Source organism: Phyllopteryx taeniolatus, chromosome 8, assembly GCF_024500385.1.
Source record: "Phyllopteryx taeniolatus isolate TA_2022b chromosome 8, UOR_Ptae_1.2, whole genome shotgun sequence".
Taxonomy (NCBI): domain Eukaryota; kingdom Metazoa; phylum Chordata; class Actinopteri; order Syngnathiformes; family Syngnathidae; genus Phyllopteryx; species Phyllopteryx taeniolatus.
In genome coordinates, this window is record NC_084509.1 from 12,325,187 (window position 1) to 12,347,032 (window position 21,846).

The 21,846-nt window shown below is 43.1% G+C and overlaps 1 protein-coding gene across 3 annotated transcripts in view; it reads right to left on the reverse strand.

Moving 5' to 3' along the window:
* map3k10 (mitogen-activated protein kinase kinase kinase 10) overlaps positions 1–21,846 on the reverse strand; it is a 45,024-nt gene that overhangs the window by 15,150 nt on the left and 8,028 nt on the right. For all 3 annotated transcript variants that reach the window (XM_061781969.1, XM_061781968.1, XM_061781967.1), the window contains 2 exons: positions 2,655–2,835; positions 2,418–2,566 (listed from right to left, as the gene is read on the reverse strand). In XM_061781969.1, coding sequence (XP_061637953.1) covers positions 2,418–2,566; positions 2,655–2,835 — 330 coding nt within the window. The remainder of the gene's footprint in view (positions 1–2,417; positions 2,567–2,654; positions 2,836–21,846) is intronic.

Consider the following 21,846-nt stretch of genomic DNA (forward strand, 5'->3'; position numbering starts at 1 on the left):
TTTTTATATTTATCACGCTTAAATGTTCCAGATCATTGAGCCCATTTTAATATCTTACAAAGAAACTGAGATTAAACACAATTGTTGGTCAGCTGAGTTAAATTTCACTGGCCACACCGATGCCTGATTATTGTCACTTAAATAGTACCTGTCAGGAAAATTCAAGTAAACTACAGTATCTGACAATGTGAATGTGTGAGGCTGCTGGACCTGGACAACTTGCTGTGATAAATGGAGCAATGAATTCTGATGTCTACCAGAGAATCATGCAGGCAACTGTCCAACCATCAGGTTGTGCCCTCAAGCTCATGCGTTTTTGGGTTTTGCAGCAGGATAACTACTCAAAACATACCAGTAACCTCTGGACGGCTCAAAAAAAAAACTAAATGAAGGTTTTTGAATATCCCAAGTCAAAGTCTGGACTTGAATCCAACTGAGATGCTGTGATATATATGACTTTTCGTAGTTCATGGTGGGAAACCCTCCAATATGACTGAGTTAAAAAAAAACATTCTGTGAAGAAGAGTGGGTAAAAATTCCTCCACACTGATGCAAAAGACGTCACCGGTTATCGCCACCACTTGATTTGAGTTATTGCTGCCAAGGCTGGCAAAACCAGGTATTATGATCAGGGGACAATTGCTTTTTTCAAGTAGGAGGAGATTGGTTTGGATTTTTTTTCCAATTAATAAATAATATCATTTTTATATTTACTTGGGTTGTCTTCATGAGAAAAATATGCATGTTAGGTATATTGAAAACTCTAAATTGTCCAAAGTTGTGACTGTGAGAGTAAATGTTTATTTGTCCATATGTGCCCCGTTACTGGTTGGTGACCAGTTCAGAGTGTACCCCGCCTCCCACTCAAAGTCAGCTGGGATAGGCTCGAGCCCACATGTGACCCTTAATGAGGACAAGGGCTACTGAAAATGGATGGATGGGTGTCATTATATCAGCTTGTGTGCCTAATGTTGTGGCCAGTGAGTGTCTAAGGAGGGATAACAAGGCACACTCATAGTGTGACATAGCGTGTTTTCCAGGAATGAAGGGAAGTGGCAGAGAGTGGACATATGGCGGCCATCTTGAGCCAAACGCCGCCGACAGACCCGCGCACAACACGACTGTCATCACACCTTCACAAACAGTATCTGCTGATATCTGTCCAAGACCTCAGTCATACTGACGGACTGAACGCCTTCATGGAGTGTAGGGCCTTTGTGGAAAAGAATGCGAGACAGGAGAAACCAAGACTTCACAAAAGAGAGGTTAAAGGATGAACATGGATGACATGAAGAGGATGAGGAGAAAAAGAGATTTAGTTGATTGGGAACACTGGGACATGGAAGAGCTCAATTGCATGCCCATAAAGCAATGGCGACAGGGTCAATAGTCTACTGGACTAAAACCAGGAATGATACATGACAATTTGGCATCAGCTTATTGCAAGCGGTACAGAAAATGGATGGATGGATTTCAAATTGAATTAACTGTAAAATTGAATGAAAACATTGTATCAAATATAAGATGCATGAAATGAAAATATACCAATATTGTATACTATATATATATATATATATAGATATATATATGTATATGTATATATATATATATATATATATATGTATATATATATATATATATATATATATATATACATATATATATCTATATATATATATATATATTTGTATGAGGTGGCACGGTGGCCGGCTGATTAGAGCATCAGCCTCACAGTTCTGAGGTTCAATCCCCGGTCCCGCCTGTGTGGAGTTCTGAGTTTGTATGTTGTCCCCGTGCCTGCGTGGGTTTTCTCCGGGCACTCCGGTTTCCTCCCACTTCCCAACATTAATTGGAGACTCTAAATTGCCCGTAGGTGTGAATGTGAGTGCGAATGGTTGTTTGTTTGTATGTGCCCTGGGATTAGCTGGCAACCTGTTCAGGGCGTACCCCGCCTCCTGCCCGATGACAGCTGGGATAGGCTCCAGCACGCCCGCGACCCTAGTGAGGAGAAGCGGCTCAGAAAATGGATGGATATATATATGACTCTGGGAGAGAGGCGGGGTACACCTTAACTGGTCACCAGCCAATCGCATGGGACATATAAACAAACAACCAGTCGCACTGACATTCACACCTATGGGCAATTTAGAGTCTTCAATTAACCTACGATGCATGTTTTTTTTGGGATGTGGGAGGAAACCGGAGTACCCGGAGAAAACCCGCGAAGGCACGGGGAGAACATGCAAACGCCACACAGGCGAGGCCGGATTTGAACCCGGGTCCTCAAAACTGTGAGGCAGACGTGCTAACCAGTCATCCATGGTGCCGTCATATATTTATGCACTCCCACGTATGCACAGACACACACACACACACATACACAGACACACACACACACACAGTATGTTACAACTTACCTGATAGGAGCTGAGCGAAAGGTTCAGGGCACGTCGACGGGACGGGAAGTGTTAGCTTGTTCATGGCCACGCCATAGGCTACGGCCAGTGCGTCTATCTCTCTGTAGGGAACCTCACCGGTGAGCAGCTCCCACAGCAGCACGCCAAAACTGTGACAACATACAAACACACACACACACATGCACAACAACATGAAGTTAAGAGGTAACCCAAAAAAAAAGTCAAAGAGCTACCTACCTCCACACATCACTGCTCTTGGAGAAGAGGGAAAGCTTGATGACCTCGGGCGCCATCCAGGCATATGTGCCCGCCGCACTCATCTTGGTTGTCTGGTGCCACTCTCGTGCCAGGCCGAAGTCGGTGATCTTCAGGGTCTTCCCACTTAGGTCGTCCCGCTCCACTGGCTCCAGAATGAGGACTGAAGGGGAGGAGGAGGAGCACACACAGGACACTTAATACATGGCACAAATAACACTCAAATATGATGAGTCATTATTTTTAAATACTTATTTAGCTAAAGATTTCACTGTGACACAAAAAAATACACACACAGGTGAAACCTGTTATACACAGTCTTATGATCCAATGCGCCAATACAGAGCTGTTTTCCAAAATTCTGCTTTTGCAAAGAAAATAATGTTAATTGAGAATTGACACGGATATACCTGGTCAGTCGCTGCAACCCGGGAGACCAAAATATTGCTTGATGTCGGGGAGATGTCAAGGTCACAACCAATTCACCCTGAGGTTGCTGATATAGGTCTAGATACTGTATACCTGTACATGTTCTTTAAATAAATATATAACGTTGATTATGAGTGTTTGTGGGTGTTTTTTTTTGTTTTTGTTTTTTTTTAATATAGAGATGTAAAATTATTATTGATTCATTGCCTCCAGAGTGCAAGACATCGGTTTCCAAGTGTAATTTATTAATACAGACACACAGGCTTAATAAACAGCTTGCAACTCAGACAAAACCGTTTACACTTTATCAAATTTTAATTGGGATTTTAATTTTGGCTTCTCACAATTACAAAAACATAATTGAAGAAAAACGAGTAATGTGCGGCAGGCGCGGCGCTTGTTGTGGGCAAGTGCATTGCTGTAGGTGCACCTGGAGCTTGCTGCCCATTTGAGAGTTTGACAGCAGAAAAGAATACTTAATGTCGAACTATCAAATGCAGGGGCGACGTGTCCCAAAGTTTCATCGGCATCCGTGCTCCGCGTTCAGCCGCTTGAGGACAGTCCTCTCTATAATGAGGAAAATGCTTTATCGTTCACAAAATCCAAAATATTGGGGTGACCATTTTGATACTTTCAGAGCTGGGAGTGGGCATACGTCCACATACACATGATTGCCGTTTTGTGACATTAAGCTACAGTGAGTGTATTGAGGAGTCTCCAAAAGGTCTCTAATGAAGTCGAACATGTTTAATTTCACCGTGACTGCCTGGCGACCGGCTCGTCTCCAGGAGACTCCAGGAGAGGTCATGGAGACCTCTCCGCAACCAGAGGAGACTGGAGTTGCCATCAGGTCGCCAACTAGTCTCAAGGCCAGTAATATAGCGATTTAATTCGCTATATTTGTTTTATGTTTAGTTTTAGTTTGACAGTAAACATTTACTTGGAATGGCAATAAACAGCTTGAATTGTTTACTATCTGACAAACTACTGCTCGTAGTGGAGTGAGTTGAGTTCATTGCCAACATGCAGCACTCGAACCTCAAATTTTTGCTCGCAAGTCAAAGCAGAAAAAATTGGCTGATACAGCTTCTATCTCGAAAAGCTTAGGTCTCTTGTATTTCAAGGCAGCAATTTTTGCATTTCTCTAAGAAAAGAAAAACAACAAATCTATCATTGTTTTTGTAGTTTGTAAGAACTGGACTGCACCATACTGACATTTATTTGGTCTGCTAAATGAGGTAACCAAAATATTTCTGATACAGTGCAGTTGCACACCACTGCGAACAACAAGCACAATAATGAGGCGGAGTCTCATCTGTATGCATGATGTACTACAAGCTTTTCCCCTCATCCCTCCCCATCTCTCCGCCTCATACTGTACACCACGGAGGACTTCCTCTCACATTTCCGCGTGCGAGCCGACTATGGAAATATTTGGAGTGTACACACTTCACAAGTACTGGGAGGCAGGTGGAGGTTGGCTTCTCGCTCGCACTCTTATCTGAGGGCTTATGCAAAGGTTGGCAGAGCTCAGCCTCACACACACACACACGCAAACAAATACACACAACTAGCAGAGTCTTTGTTTACATACAAATGCTCTCCTCAACACACACAGCAAACACTTTACGTGATAAAAGGTGTGCCTCTCTGTCCACAAGCTCTCCGAGAAACCTGTTTTAGTTTTACACAGTCTATTCGTCAGCAGATTATACCAGGTGACTCATTAAAAGATATGCCCATGACAAATAAAATCCATTGCGCACTTGACACTTTTAGCCACGTTATTAATTTAGATCAACAACTGTTAACATTTGTGTAAAAAGTATCACTTTAATTCAGTACAGTGTGAAGGCTTGTAATTCAATTCAATTAGCAGATTGATATGAACTCAATCCAGTAAGTATTTTAATTATACATTTACATGTAGCTACATTGTATTGTTAATTGCCCGTAGGTATGAATGTCAGTGCAAATGGTTGTTTGTTTATATGTGCCCTGCGATTGGCTGGCGACCAGTTCAGGGTGTACCCCGCCTCTCGCCCGAAGATAGCTGGGATAGGCTCCAGCACGCCCGCCACCCAAGTGAGAAGAAGCGGTCAAGAAAATGGATGGATAGTTTGCAGTGGTATAGAAATGCACTGCCTCCTATTGAGAAATATCCATCCATCCATCCATCCATTCTCTACCGCTTATCCGGGTCGGGTCGCGGGGGCAGTAGCTTCAGCAGGGACGCCCAGACTACCCTCTCCCCAGCCACTTCATCCAGCTCTTCCGGGGGGATCCCGAGGCGTTCCCAGGCCAGCCGAAGGATGTAGTCTCTCCAGCGCGTCCTGGGTCGTCCCCGGGGTCTCCTCCCGGTGGGACATGCCCGGAACACCTCACCAGGGAGGCGTCCGGGAGGCATCCGAATCAGATGCCCCAGCCACCTCATCTGGCTCCTCTCAATGCGGAGGAGTAGCGGCTCTACTCTGAGATCCTCCCGGATGACCGAGCTTCTCACCCTATCTCTAAGGGAGAGCCCGGACACCCTGCGGAGGAAACTCATTTCGGCCGCTTGTATCCGGGATCTTGTTCTTTCGGTCACGACCCACAGCTCATGACCATAGGTGAGGGTAGGAACGAAGATCGACCGGTAAATTGAGAGCTTCGCCTTTCGGCTTAGCTCTTTCTTTACCACAACGGACCGATACAAAGTCCGCATCACTGCAGACGCTGCACCGATCCGCCTGTCGATCTCCCGTTCCATTCTTCCCTCACTCGTGAACAAGACCCCAAGATACTTGAATTCCTCCACTTGGGGCAGGATCTCATCCCCGACCTGGAGATGGCATGCCACCCTTTCCCGACTGAGGACCATGGTCTCATATTTGGAGGTGCTGATTCTCATCCCAGCCGCTTCACACTCGGCTGCGAACTGCTCCAATGAGAGTTGGAGGTCACGGCTTGATGAAGCCAACAGAACCACATCATCTGCAAAAAGCAGAGATGCAATACTGAGGCCACCAAACCGGACCCCCTCTACGCCTCGGCTGCGCCTAGAAATTCTGTCCATAAAAGGTATGAACAGAATAGGCGACAAAGGGCAGCCTTGGCGGAGTCCAACCCTCACCGGGAACGAGTCCGACTTACTGCCGGATATGCGGACCAAACTGTGACTCCGGTCGTACAGGGACCGAACAGCCCGTATCAGGGGGTTCGGTACCCCATACTCCCGAAGCACTCTCCACAGGACTCCCCGAGGGACACGGTCGAACGCCTTCTCCAAGTCCACAAAACACATGTAGACTGGTTGGGCGAACTCCCATGCACCCTCGAGGACCCTGCCGAGGGTGTAGAGCTGGTCCACTGTTCCATGGCCAGGACGAAAACCACACTGCTCCTCCTGAATCTGAGATTCGACTTCCCGACGGACCCTCCTCTCCAGCACCCCTGAATAGACCTTACCAGGGAGGCTGAGCAGTGTAATCCCCCTGTAGTTGGAACACACCCTCCGGTCCCCCTTCTTAAAAAGGGGGACCACCACCCCAGTCTGCCAATCCAGAGGCACTGTCCCCGTGTCCACGCGATGTTGCAGAGGCGTGTCAACCAGGACAGCCCCACAACATCCAGAGCCTTTAGGAACTCCGGGCGAATCTCAACCACCCCCGGGGCCCTGCCACCGAGGAGCTTTTTAACTACCTCGGTGACCTCAAACCCAGAGATAGGAGAGCCCGCCTCAGAGAACCCACACTCTGCTTCCCCATGGGAAGGCGTGTCGGTGGAATTGAGGAGGTCTTCGAAGTATTCTCCCCCGACGTCCCGAGTCGAGGTCAGCAGCGCCCCATCCCCACTATACACAGTGTTGGTGGTGCACTGCTTTCCTCTCCTGAGACGTCGGATGGTGGACCAGAATTTCCTCGAAGCCGTCCGGAAGTCTTTCTCCATGGCCTCACCGAACTCCTCCCATGCCCGGGTTTTTGCTTCAGCGACCACCAGAGCTGCATTCCGCTTGGCCAGCCGGTACCCATCAGCTGCCTCAGGAGTCCCACAGGCCAAAAAGGCCCGATAGGACTCCTTCTTCAGCTTGACGGCATCCCTCACCGTTGGTGTCCACTAACGGGTTCGGGGATTGCCGCCACGACAGGCACCGACCACCTTACGGCCACAGCTCCGGTCGGCCGCCTCAGCAATGGAGGCGCGGAACATGGTCCACTCGGACTCGATGTCCCCCGCCTCCCCCGGAACATGAGCAAAGTTCTGTCGGAGGTGGGAGTTGAAACTCCTTCTGACAGGGGATTCTGCCAGACGTTCCCAGCAGACCCTCACAATACGTTTGGGCCTGCCACGTCGGACCGGCATCTTCCCCCACCATCGGAGCCAACTCACCACCAGGTGGTGATCAGTTGACAGCTCCGCCCCTCTCTTCACCTGAGTGTCCAAGACATGCGGCCGCAAGTCCGATGACACGACCACAAACTCGATCATCGAACTGCGACCTAGGGTGTCCTGGTGCCAAGTGCACGTGTGGACACCCTTATGCTTGAACATGGTGTTCGTTATGGACAATCCGTGACGAGCACAGAAGTCCAATAACAGAACACCGCTTGGGTTCTGATCGGGGGGGCCGTTCCTCCCAATCGCGCCCTTCCAGGTCTCACTGTCATTGCCCACGTGAGCATTGAAGTCCCCCAACAGAACAATGGAGTCCCCAGCGGGAGCGCTCTGCAGCACCCCCTCCAAGGACTCCAAAAAGGGTGGGTACTCTGAACTGCTGTTTGGTGCATAGGCACAAGCAACAGTCAGGACCCGTCCCCCCACCCGAAGGCGGAGGGAGGCTACCCTCTCGTCCACCGGGGTGAACCCCAACGTACCGGCGCCGAGCCGGGGGGCAATAAGTATACCCACACCTGCTCGGCGCCTCTCACCATGGGCAACTCCAGAGTGGAAGAGAGTCCAACCCCTCTCGAGAGGACTGGTACCAGAGCCCCAGGTGTGTGTGGAGGCGAGTCCGACTATATCGAGTCGGAACTTCTCGACCTCACACACCAGCTCGGGCTCCTTCCCTGCCAGAGAGGTGACATTCCACGTCCCTAGAGCCAGCTTCTGTAGCCGGGGATCGGATCGCCAAGGTCCCCGCCTTCGGCCACCGCCCAGCTCACACTGCACCCGACCCCTATGGCCCCTCCCACAGGTGGTGAGCCCATGGGAAGGGGGACCCACGTTACCCTTTCGGGCTGTGCCCGGCCGGGCCCCATGGGTGCAGGCCCGGCCACCAGGCGCTCGCCTTCGAGCCCCACCACCAGGCCTGGCTCCAGTGGGGGGCCCCGGTGGCCCGCGTCCGGGCAAGGGAAAACGAAGTCCATTGTTTGTCGTCATCATTAGGGGTCTTTGAGCCGTGCTTTGTCTGGTCCCTCACCTAGGACCTGTTTGTCATGGGTGACCCTGCCAGGGGCATAAAGCCCCAGACAACTTAGCTCCTAGGATCACTGGGACACACAAACCCCTCCACCACGACAAGGTGACGGCTCAAGGAGGGGATTGAGAAATATGTCTAATATTTTATTTGGCATATATTTGGGATTATAGTCTCCAGTATATTTATGGTTTCAACTATCAATATAGGAAATTACAATGACTTTTAGGAGAGCGACATTTATTCACGGAAATTCACTATTTGCGGTTGGGCTCGGTCCCTGTCTCCCGCGAATGGAGTGCAGTTTTACACCGCTGCAAACTCCAACCACGATAATAAACACATTGTTACTTTGATATCTCTGACTATTCAGCCCTGTTTTGACATAACCATTAATCGGATATTCTTTCTTCCTCCATCCTTGGACCATGAACCCTCATTGAGTGTTGAGAAATGCAACCGAGTCACTGTTTAAACAACAGCACGTAAATCAGCAGTGACGCTCTGCTCTAATGTAAAGCTCCTCCTCCACATGGTGCGTCAGTGCATTAAACACAGGTAACACATTAGCCAACAGGCTCCGCTCCCCCCACAGTGGAATGCACATTACATTGCAGCAGAGGCGAACCTCTTTCCTGCCAGGGTCCCATTTCAGTGTCAGTAAGGTCCTCAAGGACCAGGAAAAAAATATGAGCCATGAATATATGCATGTTATGAGCGTACTGTATGTAGGTTGAATTTTATTCTAACAGTTCCGCTAAAGTTCCGTTTAGTTACAAAGTACTGTACACAGATAAAAATCAAAGTTAAGCTATAAGTAGGGATAGAGAAACTCAGAGAGGTAAAGCCATTTAGAGATTTAAAAACAAGAAAAGAATCTTCTAATCTTCTAATGAATTCTAAAATGCTCAGGCAGCCAATGAAGGGAGGCCACAGTAGGAGTTGTGTCTTCCCACTTATGTGCTCCATTTAAGAGACGAGCAGCAGCATTTTGGAGATGTTTAAGGGTGAACTGGCTGACTCCAAAATAGAGTGTATTAAAGTTATCCAGTCGAGAGATAATAAAGGCATGGATTACAGAGGCCAGCACTAGTGTGTCGGCACTCTGCACCATCGATGTTACGCCTGCTATTTGCTGTGCAGTCAAATGTTAAGCTAAGTACTGTTGTGCAAGAAGGGGCTTCACCTTTCCAGCTGCCCAAGTCAAAAGACGCAGAGCTTGACTACTGCGAGGATTTGCTGATCCAATAAAAAATTACTGTCCACTTTAAAACACTGGTTCGAGACTGTTCTTTAAAAGAATTATTTGATGCTGTCAACTCCAAGAACAATTTGTACTGTTGCTCCAGCCTAAAAACCCTAAAGCTTCTGGCCTTCAAAAATTATCTGTCTCATCTGAAAAAACACAGACAAGTCAGTTGTACTTTTTCAGTTGTAGAATTCTTTGTTGGTCAGTAGTTCACAATGTTAGCAAAGCTATGGGAAAACATTTTGGCAGCATAAAAGTCGAGTCAGCACTAGTTATATCTAAACAACAACAAGCGACATTTTTTCTTCTTCTCAGCATGAGAATATATGAGTTAACATATGAGGGAAACTATTGTATTTTTTTTTCGCCAGTGTGTTATCAAAACGGGTATTGCATAAGATAATTGACAGCAAAACATAATTTTTACTTTTGTACTTGAGTATATTTTGAGTCTGCACTTTTTATTTTTACTTAAGTACAGGGGTATCTGTACTTCTCCTTTATTACAGAGTGGTAGTACTTTTACCACCTCTGGTTCTAGACCAGGAACACAACAACAATGAAAACTGTACAAGAAAATCACTAACACAAAAGACTGGGCCATGTGGTCGTGTTTGTCATTCAAAGACCTTACAAGAATATTATAATGAGGGATTTTTCTCATACATCTGCCTCACAGCCAAGAGGTTGTGGGGTTTAAATCTCTGGGTTTTATTCTCCCACATTCCAAAAGCATGCATGACCTTAATGAGGGCAAATGCTCGAGAAAATGGATGGTTGGCTCTTTCTAATATTTTGAATCATGTCTATCAAGGGCCATTTCAGGTCTTGTTTTTTGTTTGTTCGTTTTTTGGGGTTTCTTTCATTTGATTTCTTTTTATAATTAAATTGGGGAGCGGCAAATCAAATGCTCGTACGGACTTGTAGGTTGACCACCCTTTCCTTAGCTCATTGAAAATTCTGAGCGCTATTGTTTCTAATATGCATATATATTACGGAGATATTTTTTTCGGTTAAAGTCATCTCATTAAAGTCATATTATTTCAACACATAATGCGCCAAGAGTGAAGACATAACAATTTGTCTTCCACATTTTTAAGTTATTTTTTCATAACACCATATGAATAACATACATGACTATAAATGTCGTATAAATTACAAAAATGTATATTTATAAGAGTAAATAATTTTTGGAGTAATTTTTATTCAAATTTTAGCAAAGTGCATTTCGCTCCCTGTGGAGACTTTGTGTGAAAGAACTAAACTTAAATTAAAATTGCTATTAACAAACAGGACTTTTGAGGCTACTGCAAAGGGAAGCTTGTTGACTATAGATCCATCCATGCATCCATTTTCTGAACCGGTTATCCTCAGCTGTTTTTCTATGTGAATGTCTGAGTATTTTAATTCCTCTATTCATCTCCAAAAGTACAAACTGTAAGTCTCTTTGCTTCCACAACTAAAATGATTCAGAGACTTCATACAGTTTGTGTGTGCGAGGAAAGGACATGTCAAACAACTTTATGTGTTGTTTTGGCTAAAGTGCTGTGTCATCAACTTGTTGTTATGGTAACAAGGGCGGAGGTCACACTGGCAAAAAGAGCAGGCGTGTCACCCAAGGAAAACCCTCACATTATTGCTTGCTCTTTTAATTTTATGTAATGAAAGTTTTGAAAACAAGAGCGTGATCAAGGTTTTCAGGTACAACAAATGTTGCATTGTTCCCACATAAATGCTGGAAGAATCAAACAAATGAATACATCTAAACCTACACAGGCAAAAAAAAAAACACTACTGGATATTACCTATTCACCACACTGAACCAAACAAAAAGAGACTTAACATTGATTACATTATGTTTATTAGACTACGTTTATTGAAGTACAGGTGCATCCCGATAACTAAAGACTCGTATCAATCATCTTTCTTTTTCTCATCTTTCTTAAAATGTCCATTCCAGCCCCATAAAATGCTAACAAAAAACATTGTAACATTTTTACCTTGAAAAATAGCCCTATAAAGTATTGTATGTTATGAAATTATACAGGGAAAACATAATTAAATAGAATGAAAATGATTAAATATTTGCGCATCATGATTTCATACATTCGTTGTGCAGCTCCTTCCGGTGTGTGCGCCTTGGCCGCCAGGGTTAAATAAACCTGCAGTAATATTAGTTGTTTTCCACAGCGGATAAAGAATATGTATCTGGGTATTGCTATATTGACTGTCTTCAAGTTATGTGGCACCATTCATGTACAAATTCCATACAGGGATATAACATCACAACAGCAAAAAAGCTGTAGTTGTTTTGAAAACTCATTTGGCTGACATGGCCGACACTTAGGGCAAGCCGAAAGATACTACAAACTAAGACTACTGTAATAACGGTGTCAGTGTGGCCTAACGGCTCGCTCAACGGCGTTGTCAAAGAGTTGAAAGAGCGACAGGTTTGCAAATGTGAAGCGTTTAATCAACTTGCCTGAAAACATTCCAAGTCCATTGATGAGTGTGGATTATTTGATGACAAGCAAAAAACAAAAAAAACAAAAGTCAAGCGGAGCGCTCCTCACACAACAACATTTATAGATGTTGGAGCTCGGTGCACACATAAGGCACGCCGCATTATAAGGCGCCCCGTCCATTTTGGAGAAAATTTAAGACTTTTAAGTGCGCCTTATGGTCGTGAAAAAAACGGTATGTTGGTGGCAGTAAACAGTTGGATTCCAGTTGACAAACTGAAGAAGAGGGTGTAAAAAAAATGGAGAGGATGGAAAAGTGGTAGATTACGCTGGCAAAAAGCAGGCGGTGTTGAGGGTGGGGAAAGAGGATGATGAGCCAAAAGTGTGATCGGCTTGATGAAGAAGAAGAGCGTGAAGACTGAAAAAAAAAAACAGGGCCAAGGAAGGAGGGTGAGGTATCGCATCTGGATAACAGGAGCGAGGCGGCGGAGGAGGGTACGAAAAAGAAGAAATGGACGTTTGGGCAGAAAAGGGACACGAACGAGCAGGAAGGAGGATATAATGAGCGGATGAAAAGATGCGGCCTTGCAGATGTAAAGAGGAAAAATGACTGGAGGGAGCGCTTTTGTCCTTCTGCTGGCAGCACGTAGCACGTGCCTTTGTGTTTCAATGACTCCATCCACTTTTCTCCTCTGGGCTTCGTCCACTGAGAGTTCAAGTCCAGAAATGAATCAAGCAGCTCTCCCATACAAAGAAATATGCCCTTGAATCAGTACCGGGACAAAAAAATATTACTACGACAAGGTATTTTTGTGCGAATATTTTGAGAGGCTGTTGGCAACGATCCATCGCTCCATTCACTGACTGCAACCATACATTTCGGTGACAAAACTCTCCAAGCTTTGCTTTTGAGCCACGGGTACGTTATGAAATCATAAATATAGTTAAGTATTAATGTACGACAAAATAATACTTTATTGGTGTGACACCAGTTGTTTTTTTTCAGTCAGTTTCGGCCACGTCGTACATTTAGATTAAAATAAAAAATATATTATGTTTCACATACACATAATTCAATTGTATGAGTTCCTCCATCTTGGGTTAGAAAGTCATCCGCATGTACAGTATCTTGCAACATCGTTATCGCACCTTTGCTGTATCGCGATACTTCATTTGTATTCAATCATTATTATGAGATTTGCTTGTTAGGATGCACAGATAGAGATGGGTCACATGCAGTCCTCTTGCAAAGCATCAGTGATCACACAATCGCGATATCGTGGTACACAATTATTGTGTTGTGTTGTTGCAATTCCCACCGCTACCTTGCATGTGCAACATTCATACTGTATTCCGTCGGAGTATTGTTATTACATCTTGTTCTACTTCCAAATAAACCCATTACAGGCATCTGGTGGACCTCGCCCCATGCAGTGTGTGACACTGATACCCCAGCTTGGCTCCACATGGACCAGTACCAGGCACAGGGGCTCCGCTCCAGAGCTCTGTCGCTGTAGCACACTCTCACCCTGCAGTCATTCACTTTGTCTGCACACAAATGAAGCTGCCAGGTTTTTGTGACTAGACCGCCCCGCCTCTCTCTTGCTGAAGACATGGAGCTTTTAAATCGAGCGGCCTTCTTGGCTCTTATCGTGATTGAATGTGTGGTATAGCAAGAGAGAAAGGACACCACTTTGAATCGAGTACATTTATCTTAAACTCTCGTCACAGAAACATGACGAAAGTTACATATTTTTGTACGACAAATTGAGCCACTTAGAACTACAGTGGGCTAATTCCATTGCTGTAATTTTTGGATTGATTAATACTGGTCTAAATCAACATTTAGCTGCAGGGGCATTCCATTATTGCACTCAGCACTTTTCCCGATTCATCAGCGCAACAACGGGTCAACAACTGACCAGAAAGTGAGGTTGATCGATTGACAGAAGACACAAAGTAAGATGTGACAGATGTTTGGACCACTATTGCACTAACAGTTTGTTTTTGTCCTTTTCGGCAACCTAGATGATACTGACCGTGGTCCAACCTATGAAACTGAAGATGATGAGAGTACCTTAGTTGTGGATAAAAGTGTCATTGTCATGGCCATATAAATCATCAAGGTATAAGATATACAACCCCCAGATTTTATTGCAGGAATAATTACTTTCCTGCAAAATGACAAAAATGGCGTTAGTCCACACTACTTCTCAGTGGCTCCAATTGCTGTCAAAGTGCCCCCATGCGTGTGCCAAACGCAGCCGTGAGCCTGCAGGATGCCCAGCACTCGCTCCGTTTGGCCGGAGACAATACTCGCCGTGCCAGGCTCCTGGCAAACAACAATGATCCCCTAATAGAAGAGTCAACATACTAACAGGCCAGGAGGTACAGCAGTGAGTGAATGAGAAAGATGTATAATTTACATACTTTCGGGCCAAAAAGTAAATAAAACGGCCTTCACAGAGCGTAGGCAGACCTCCGTCAAGGGAGCAGTGCCAAATTGAACACCGTCCATTTCAGGCAATTGACTGAATTCCATCCATCCATCTTCTAAATCCTTTGGACTCAATTGGGTCTTCCTTGACACATGCGCTGCCAGTTTCCATGACATTTTAAAACGCGTTTCCAAAGTTCTTTTCGGTGTTATCCTATGTGGTGCGTTTCGTACGTTTCTGATCTTTGCATTACAAGACATCCTTACTAAACGATCACAGATTTGGAAAGTGCTCAAAAGGGCTTTCTTGACTATTGAAATTTGACCACTAGATTCAAAGTGAGATTCAGGCTGTTTCATCAGTCTGTAGTGCGTTACGGCTGGAAATAACTTCTAAACAAGAAGTCATACCTAATATTATATGTATATTAAAACCCACGCAGGCACGGGGAGAACATGCAAACTCCACACAGGCGGGGCCGGGATTTGAACCGTGGTCCTCAGAACTGTGAGGCGAATGTGCTAACCAGTCGTCCACTGTGCCGTGTGTGTGTGTGTGTGTATATATATATATATATATATATATATATATATATATATATATATATATATATATATATATATATATATATCAGAACTATGAGGCCGTATATGTATAGTCTAAACCTACATTTTGAGGGGTGAGCTATCTAATGGTACACTCTGTGTCCTTTTACAACAGGAATTGTCTGAGCCTGGATTCAGGCTGTTGACCTATTTCTGTGTGTCCACCAATTTTGGAGACAATCAGACAGAAATTTGGGAACATTTAAGGTTTTGCATTTGACATGTTTTCATTTGGGAAGCACGGTGGATGGATTGGTGTTTTATTTTGCTGAGACCTTCAGAGGTTCTCTCTGCAATTATACAATTTTTCATTAAGAGTTGAATTTCAGACACTTTCCTCACATTGTTTTTTAATGTTCCTCTGACTGAGGAGGTGAAGCTGAGGTAATGAAGAGTGAGCGCACTGGCTTTGGTGTTTAACAGCTGTGTTTACGGTACTACTGGGCCCCTCTTACAGAATGAAAGACACTAGAAGCTCTTAATGTCTTTCAATGAACGCTACCTTTCTTTTCCACATATGTGATTTAAAGAACACATCACAAACGTAACGAAGCTACATTTGCTGCACACGTATATTGTCAAGTCAGAGTCAAAGCTTTTCATCTGTGTCATGCACTTTATCATGGCAAACATTGAGCACAAGCATGGAAGCAAATGTTTGTTACAATTCTTCCAGGTGCACAGGGAGTCTAGTCTGGGGCATGCAGAGACCTTTGGAGGGGCAGGTGCTCAAAGTTAAAACGGGGGCACATGGAACAAGAGTTTGAAATGCCTTAGCATAGCAGTGCAGGTTATTCATGAAAACAGAATAAGAAAAGACACTTGCCTTAAGGACACCACGAACTGGAGTTTCTAGCAAAGATGCACACCATTTACTTGGTGCAATTGGAATGATCACAAACACACCAATTAGTATTATGTGCGAAAATTACACCTATTTTTTGATTATATATTAGCATTTTGTGTGCATGTCACAACTATACTGTGCCCAAAATAATATTCCCATGTCATGCCTGGAGCTCTGTATATGTTACTGGATGTATTCACTCGAACCGTTGTGGTTTTCAATGAAACACAAGTGAGAAATTGATTTTAGAAGGTGAACTCACATTCTCCATCCATGGCATAGCATTGCTTCTCTGCCCTCAACTATATAGATTTGTAACTATATAGATTCCATTTTTTTTTACAGTGTAAAGTTAGACATTAATTAAGCACCTTCTGCAGGACAGTAAATGAAATATCTCAACAATACATTCAGAACACTCCTGAACTCAACTGAATTTACCGAACCATTATCGTAAAAGGAAAATGCATTCATGAAAATTGCACAATTTCTGTTGAGTTAAAATACAATGGAGTTAAATCACAACTGGCCAGATAATTAACTGCCCAACGATGACACAAGATGGAAAGGAAGTGACAAGGAATTGAACCACTTTTTAAATATAAATTAAGATTTAAAATCTTCAGATTTTTTTGTCAAATTAAATACTTTCTGATTTCCTTAGTCTTATGTCAACACAAACAAGTTTCCTTTGTGTTTTAAGCAAAACAAAACATTCATGGATTTTAGCTTTTGGAAAAGTGATCGACATTATTGGTTATTTTCTGACATGTTTGGAATCAAACACTAACCCAGTCATTCCTAATGAGCGCCCGGTCTGCCCAATTTGAAATCCTAAGGCCCACCATAACCTTAAATCAAAACTCTGATGAACATGAGACTAGGATCAGTAATTTTCCAAACAATGTTGCATACAATGTTGCATAAATATCTGCAAAGCAGTGACTGGGCGTGTAAATTTTTCAACACGGTTACATTAGAGATTATTGATGAAAGGCCCCAGACAGGCTTACATACACTCGCACACATGTTTTTATAAAAAAAAAAAAAAAAAAAAAAAAAAAAAAAAAAGACATTGACAAAGGGGCACTTTGGGCCTCAAGGGCAAAAGGGCAGATGCCGCCGGGCACCTAAACCCCACCCTTCTGCACACCCCTGATAAAGCGAGAGAGAGAGAGAGAGAGAGAGAGAGGATTTATTTGGTTACAATCAACTGTTTATTGACCAGTGGAGAAAATAGTCACGTGTGTGTGTGTGCGTGTGTGCGTGTGTGTGTGTGTGCGTGTGTGTTTGCGTGCGTGTAAGCATGTATGTGGACTTTGTTGTGCTCTCGCAGCCATTGATTGGTGTCAGTGTCAATACAACACGAGTATACCGAGTGGTGTGATTCAAACATCTGTTAAAAGTGTTTCATTTCAATAGGCTATAGGTCAACATATGCAAAGCCTAAATATTAGCTTGGTGTTATCTGTGACAAAGAAAAGTCATTAGCATGAGAGTCAAAATCACCAGACCGTTGCCTTTTAGACTTCCCCAATTCATCAAAAAGAAGGTAAGATTTTCCATTGAACTTCACATTCATTTTATTAAGTAGATGTTAAGCTGTTAAAAATGCATATTGGTCAAGCTCCCACACGTTTTAATAAATTAACTGCAAGCAGACAACATACATGCAACTTGCAGAATATATGAGTTTGCTGACAAGGTGGACCTTTTTGGCTTAATTTTATGTACATTTTTTTAATGTAATATCAGTTAACCACTTAAAACACACACTGTCGTTAGCAAAGCAGTTTGTGGGACATGCTAAAATCAAGTACATCCAATGAAAAAAATGTCACAAAATCAAGGAAACATTTTAAGAGACATCATGGTACAAATATTTGGCTACTTGTAATAAGACCTCAGAGTTTCATTAACCCACTACATTTTCATGATAACTGATTGATTCTTATGACAAAACAAAAGGCACTTTATAGTGATTTTGACCCATAAGTGTGATAATTTTATTATTTATGATTTAAAAATTGTGATATCTTGTAACATTCAACTTGAAACGTGCTTGAGTGCAACGTATTTTGTAACATTCACGTATTTACAATTTTAAAATGCAAAAACAATCATGAGACATTTTTTCATTAAACAAAAAAAAAAAAACTTATCTTTGAAAAAATTTTCTGTAAAACTTTGGATGGGGGACATATTTATATGTACATTTGTATTTTATTATTAGAATATGTGTAACAAACACTAACTGAAAGAGACTGCAGTGACGCCTGGAAAAGCATCACACAGTCAGTGGATAACAGGCTTGATGCAGTTATTGCAAGCAGATTTGCAACTTAATGTCTTATTCTCTTCTAGTCCATTTGTTCCAGTACTTTTACACCCCTAAAAATGTGTGTTTCAGTTCAAATAATGCGATCTTTTCAGTTGCGAATCTGTAAACACAGGTAACTGTTCATCAACTATGTATTTCTAGTCGCATATTAATCTTTTCAAGAAAAATGGATAATGTCAGCTCATGGCTCTATCCTTATTGCTGCACCAAGAACTGTAGATCTACTAAAATGGACAAGAGTTCTTGGAGACAGCTCTTCATTGAGCAATTAAATTGAGATATACCCCACAGTTCACCCTTAATTCTTATTCTTTATCTTTGATCAATTAAAATGATCAATTCACAAACATAACATGCTTCCGCCATTATTCTACAATCCCTTACCACACTGCGTCCCTCATTGTGGCCTGTGGTATGTTTCACAATGTTACCCAAAACACAAAAGTCAAACTGGTGTTATACATGTCCCCATTGCTGCATTCATCCATCCCTCCCCCCATCCATCCATCTCTCCATTCCCTTTTCCAGCCTCCAGGGGTTTTCTACATTCCTGCTTCGCTCCTTGCTTGCATCCATGCCTCCACTCTCTCATTCCCCGCCTGCAGTCGCCCATGGCTGCTTCTACAGCGCCCTTCTTCCTCTTCCTCCTCCTCCTCCTCCCTTGCAGTGACTCCTCTGCCACTGTGAGCCATGCTCCCTTTCTGTCTTGGGCAGCGGTGTGAGAATGGGGTCATTGTTGCTCTGTGGCGATGTGTACATGTGTTTGTTCTGTGTGTGCGTGTGTGTGTGGTATGGAGAGTGTGGGCTCCTGCTCAAGCGCCAGCGTGTCCTGCTGTCCGACCTCCATCCGCACACAAGGCCACATACTCAGTGCCTGTACTGTACAAGCGGGCAAACACGCCTGAATATGGACGGATGTGAATACACAGCCTGTCTTGCAATTGTTCTGCAATCCACAAGGACAGTGATACTAATACCACACTTGATAAAACGAAGCAGCATTCAACTGTATAAAAGAGAGGACGAAGCTTGGCATGTTGTCATACCTGCAATTCTTTAACTGCTAGCAGCAATAAAATCTCCCTGTGTGTCCCCATATACAGTGGAAAAGGTATGAAACTGTCCTCACTAACAACCAGTCCAGTGGTGGGCAAACATTTATGCTCATTTAATTCATTTAAAATGTATATGTACAACACCATGTCCATCCATCCATTTTCTATGCCGCTTATACTCACTGTGGTCCCGGGTGGGAGGTTGCCTATACCAGCTGACTTTGGGCAAGAGGAGGGTACATCCACTCACAATCACATTGACGCCTATGGACAATCTAGAGTCTTCATAGTCTTTATACACTTCATTCTAACCCTAACGCTACATATGCTTACAAAAGTAATCAAATAGCATTGTTTTTAACATTGTCTTTCATTTATAAAATAACAACACCCAATAAAAAATAAAAAAAGAAATGTATATTGTTAAATTATTATAACTTAAAATATAAAAGGAAAAAAAAACTAATAGATACATGTTGTCTACTATGCATGTATAATATAAAATAAAAGAATCCACCTGTGCCTCTGACAAAACTCTCATTTCGGTCACGTGATTAAAAAAAAAAAAAAAAAAAAAAGAGAGCAAACGTGTGTAGAGTTTCTCCGAAAAGGGAATCAGGCCAAATGAAAAAAAGAAAAAAACAGTTACATTCAAAATGTGTCTTTACGTGTAACGGGTCCTCGGAACAAAAATGGTTTGGGACCACTGGTCTATAAGACCTTTTCCTGGTCGTAACTCATTTGGCATGGTCACTTGTTGTTAGGTAGTATTCAATCATAACTTCTACAGAGGACGGTAAAAAAAACTGGGCATAAACTTTAAACAAAGCTGTTCAGAGTGCATTATAAAACCTAAGACAGTAACTGAAATAAAAGCATCACTGTCTGTAAAACTTCTGGTTGGTCACATCATATGTTTTGGAGGGGCCCTTATTGCTGGGCAGAATTCATAGGGCTCAATTATAACTGCCCAACAGACCAGGTATGATTGAGCCCCATGGTGTAGATCTGGACTGAGAGCTTTTTAAAATATTTTATTTACCTTATTTAGTAACATAAAGCATGTTTATCTTTATAAAAAAAAACTGTAGTGCATATCATTAGATACAGGTAATGCTCAATCGTGGCCCATCAAACTAATGTCTTTCTGTGGTGTAACTTTAATGTAGGGCCATGAAACGGTTCAGTGGAAAAGGCTGAGACGTGACAGTGGTCGCAGTCTCGACATTTCTAGCTCACACTCGTCCAAGTTAGTCACTGTGTCGCCCTCCACCACTCTGTCTCTCTGAAGGATTAGCTCCCGGGACTGGCCAGCCCTCTAATCCTTTTCCTCAACTGCCTCACTCTTCTATATTCTCACAGCCACGGCCAGATGCAGCCATGCTGTATTATATAGGTCTATACTCCATATCTCGCCTCGTTAATCTGTTTAGTAGCTATTAAGGCACTTGTTTGGAGTGTTGCTCCCGCTGTTAAGTATAGGTTACCAGAAAAGAAAAAGCTAAAGACGCCGATTACATTAAATTTTCATTTGTGTTTTGTTACAATGAAATGAGACTATCTAAAAAAATAAATTTAAAAAAACATACTCAACATGCCTGCCTCAAGACACGAGGTCTCCCTCTATTCAGATGATTGTTGACTATGTAAACATGGCGCCAATTTGAAGCGGTAAAAACAGCATGCAATGTCAGCCTCGGTAGCTCTTCTAGCCTCATGCATGCATTTTAAAAATATCGTGGATGTTAGGGCAAGTGTTTGTCCACAGTGACTAATACCAGGAAACTGTGGCTATCAAAAAAGCTTTATTAACAGTATAGGTATTTTAGGTAGTGCTTCTTCACCATTTATTTATCGAAAAAACAATGAACAGGGAAGGGTAGACACCAAAAACAAGGACTTTCTATGAATATTTGAAATCCATCCATCCACTTTTTATAGCGCTTGTCCTCATTAGGGTCAGGGATGTGCTTATTCCTATCCCAGCTGACTTTGGGCGAGAAGCAGTGTACACCTTGGACTGGTCACAAGCCAATTACGGGACACACATAGACAAACAACCATTCATACTCACATTCACACCTATAGGCAATTTAGAGTCTTTAATAAACTTAACATGTTTTTGTAATGTGGGAGGAAAACGCAGTATTAGGCAATATACAATGTAGGTACAGTAAATGTTAAGTAATAAAATGACTAGTTATTATTACTAACACTAAAATGGAAAAACTAAGCTAACAGATTCAAATGTAGAGAAATTCCCAGTTAATATTACAACAAATGATAATAGCAAATAAGTCCTCCCTACCACTTACTGTGGGAGGAGCAGCAAATTTATTGATTTGAACCTTGA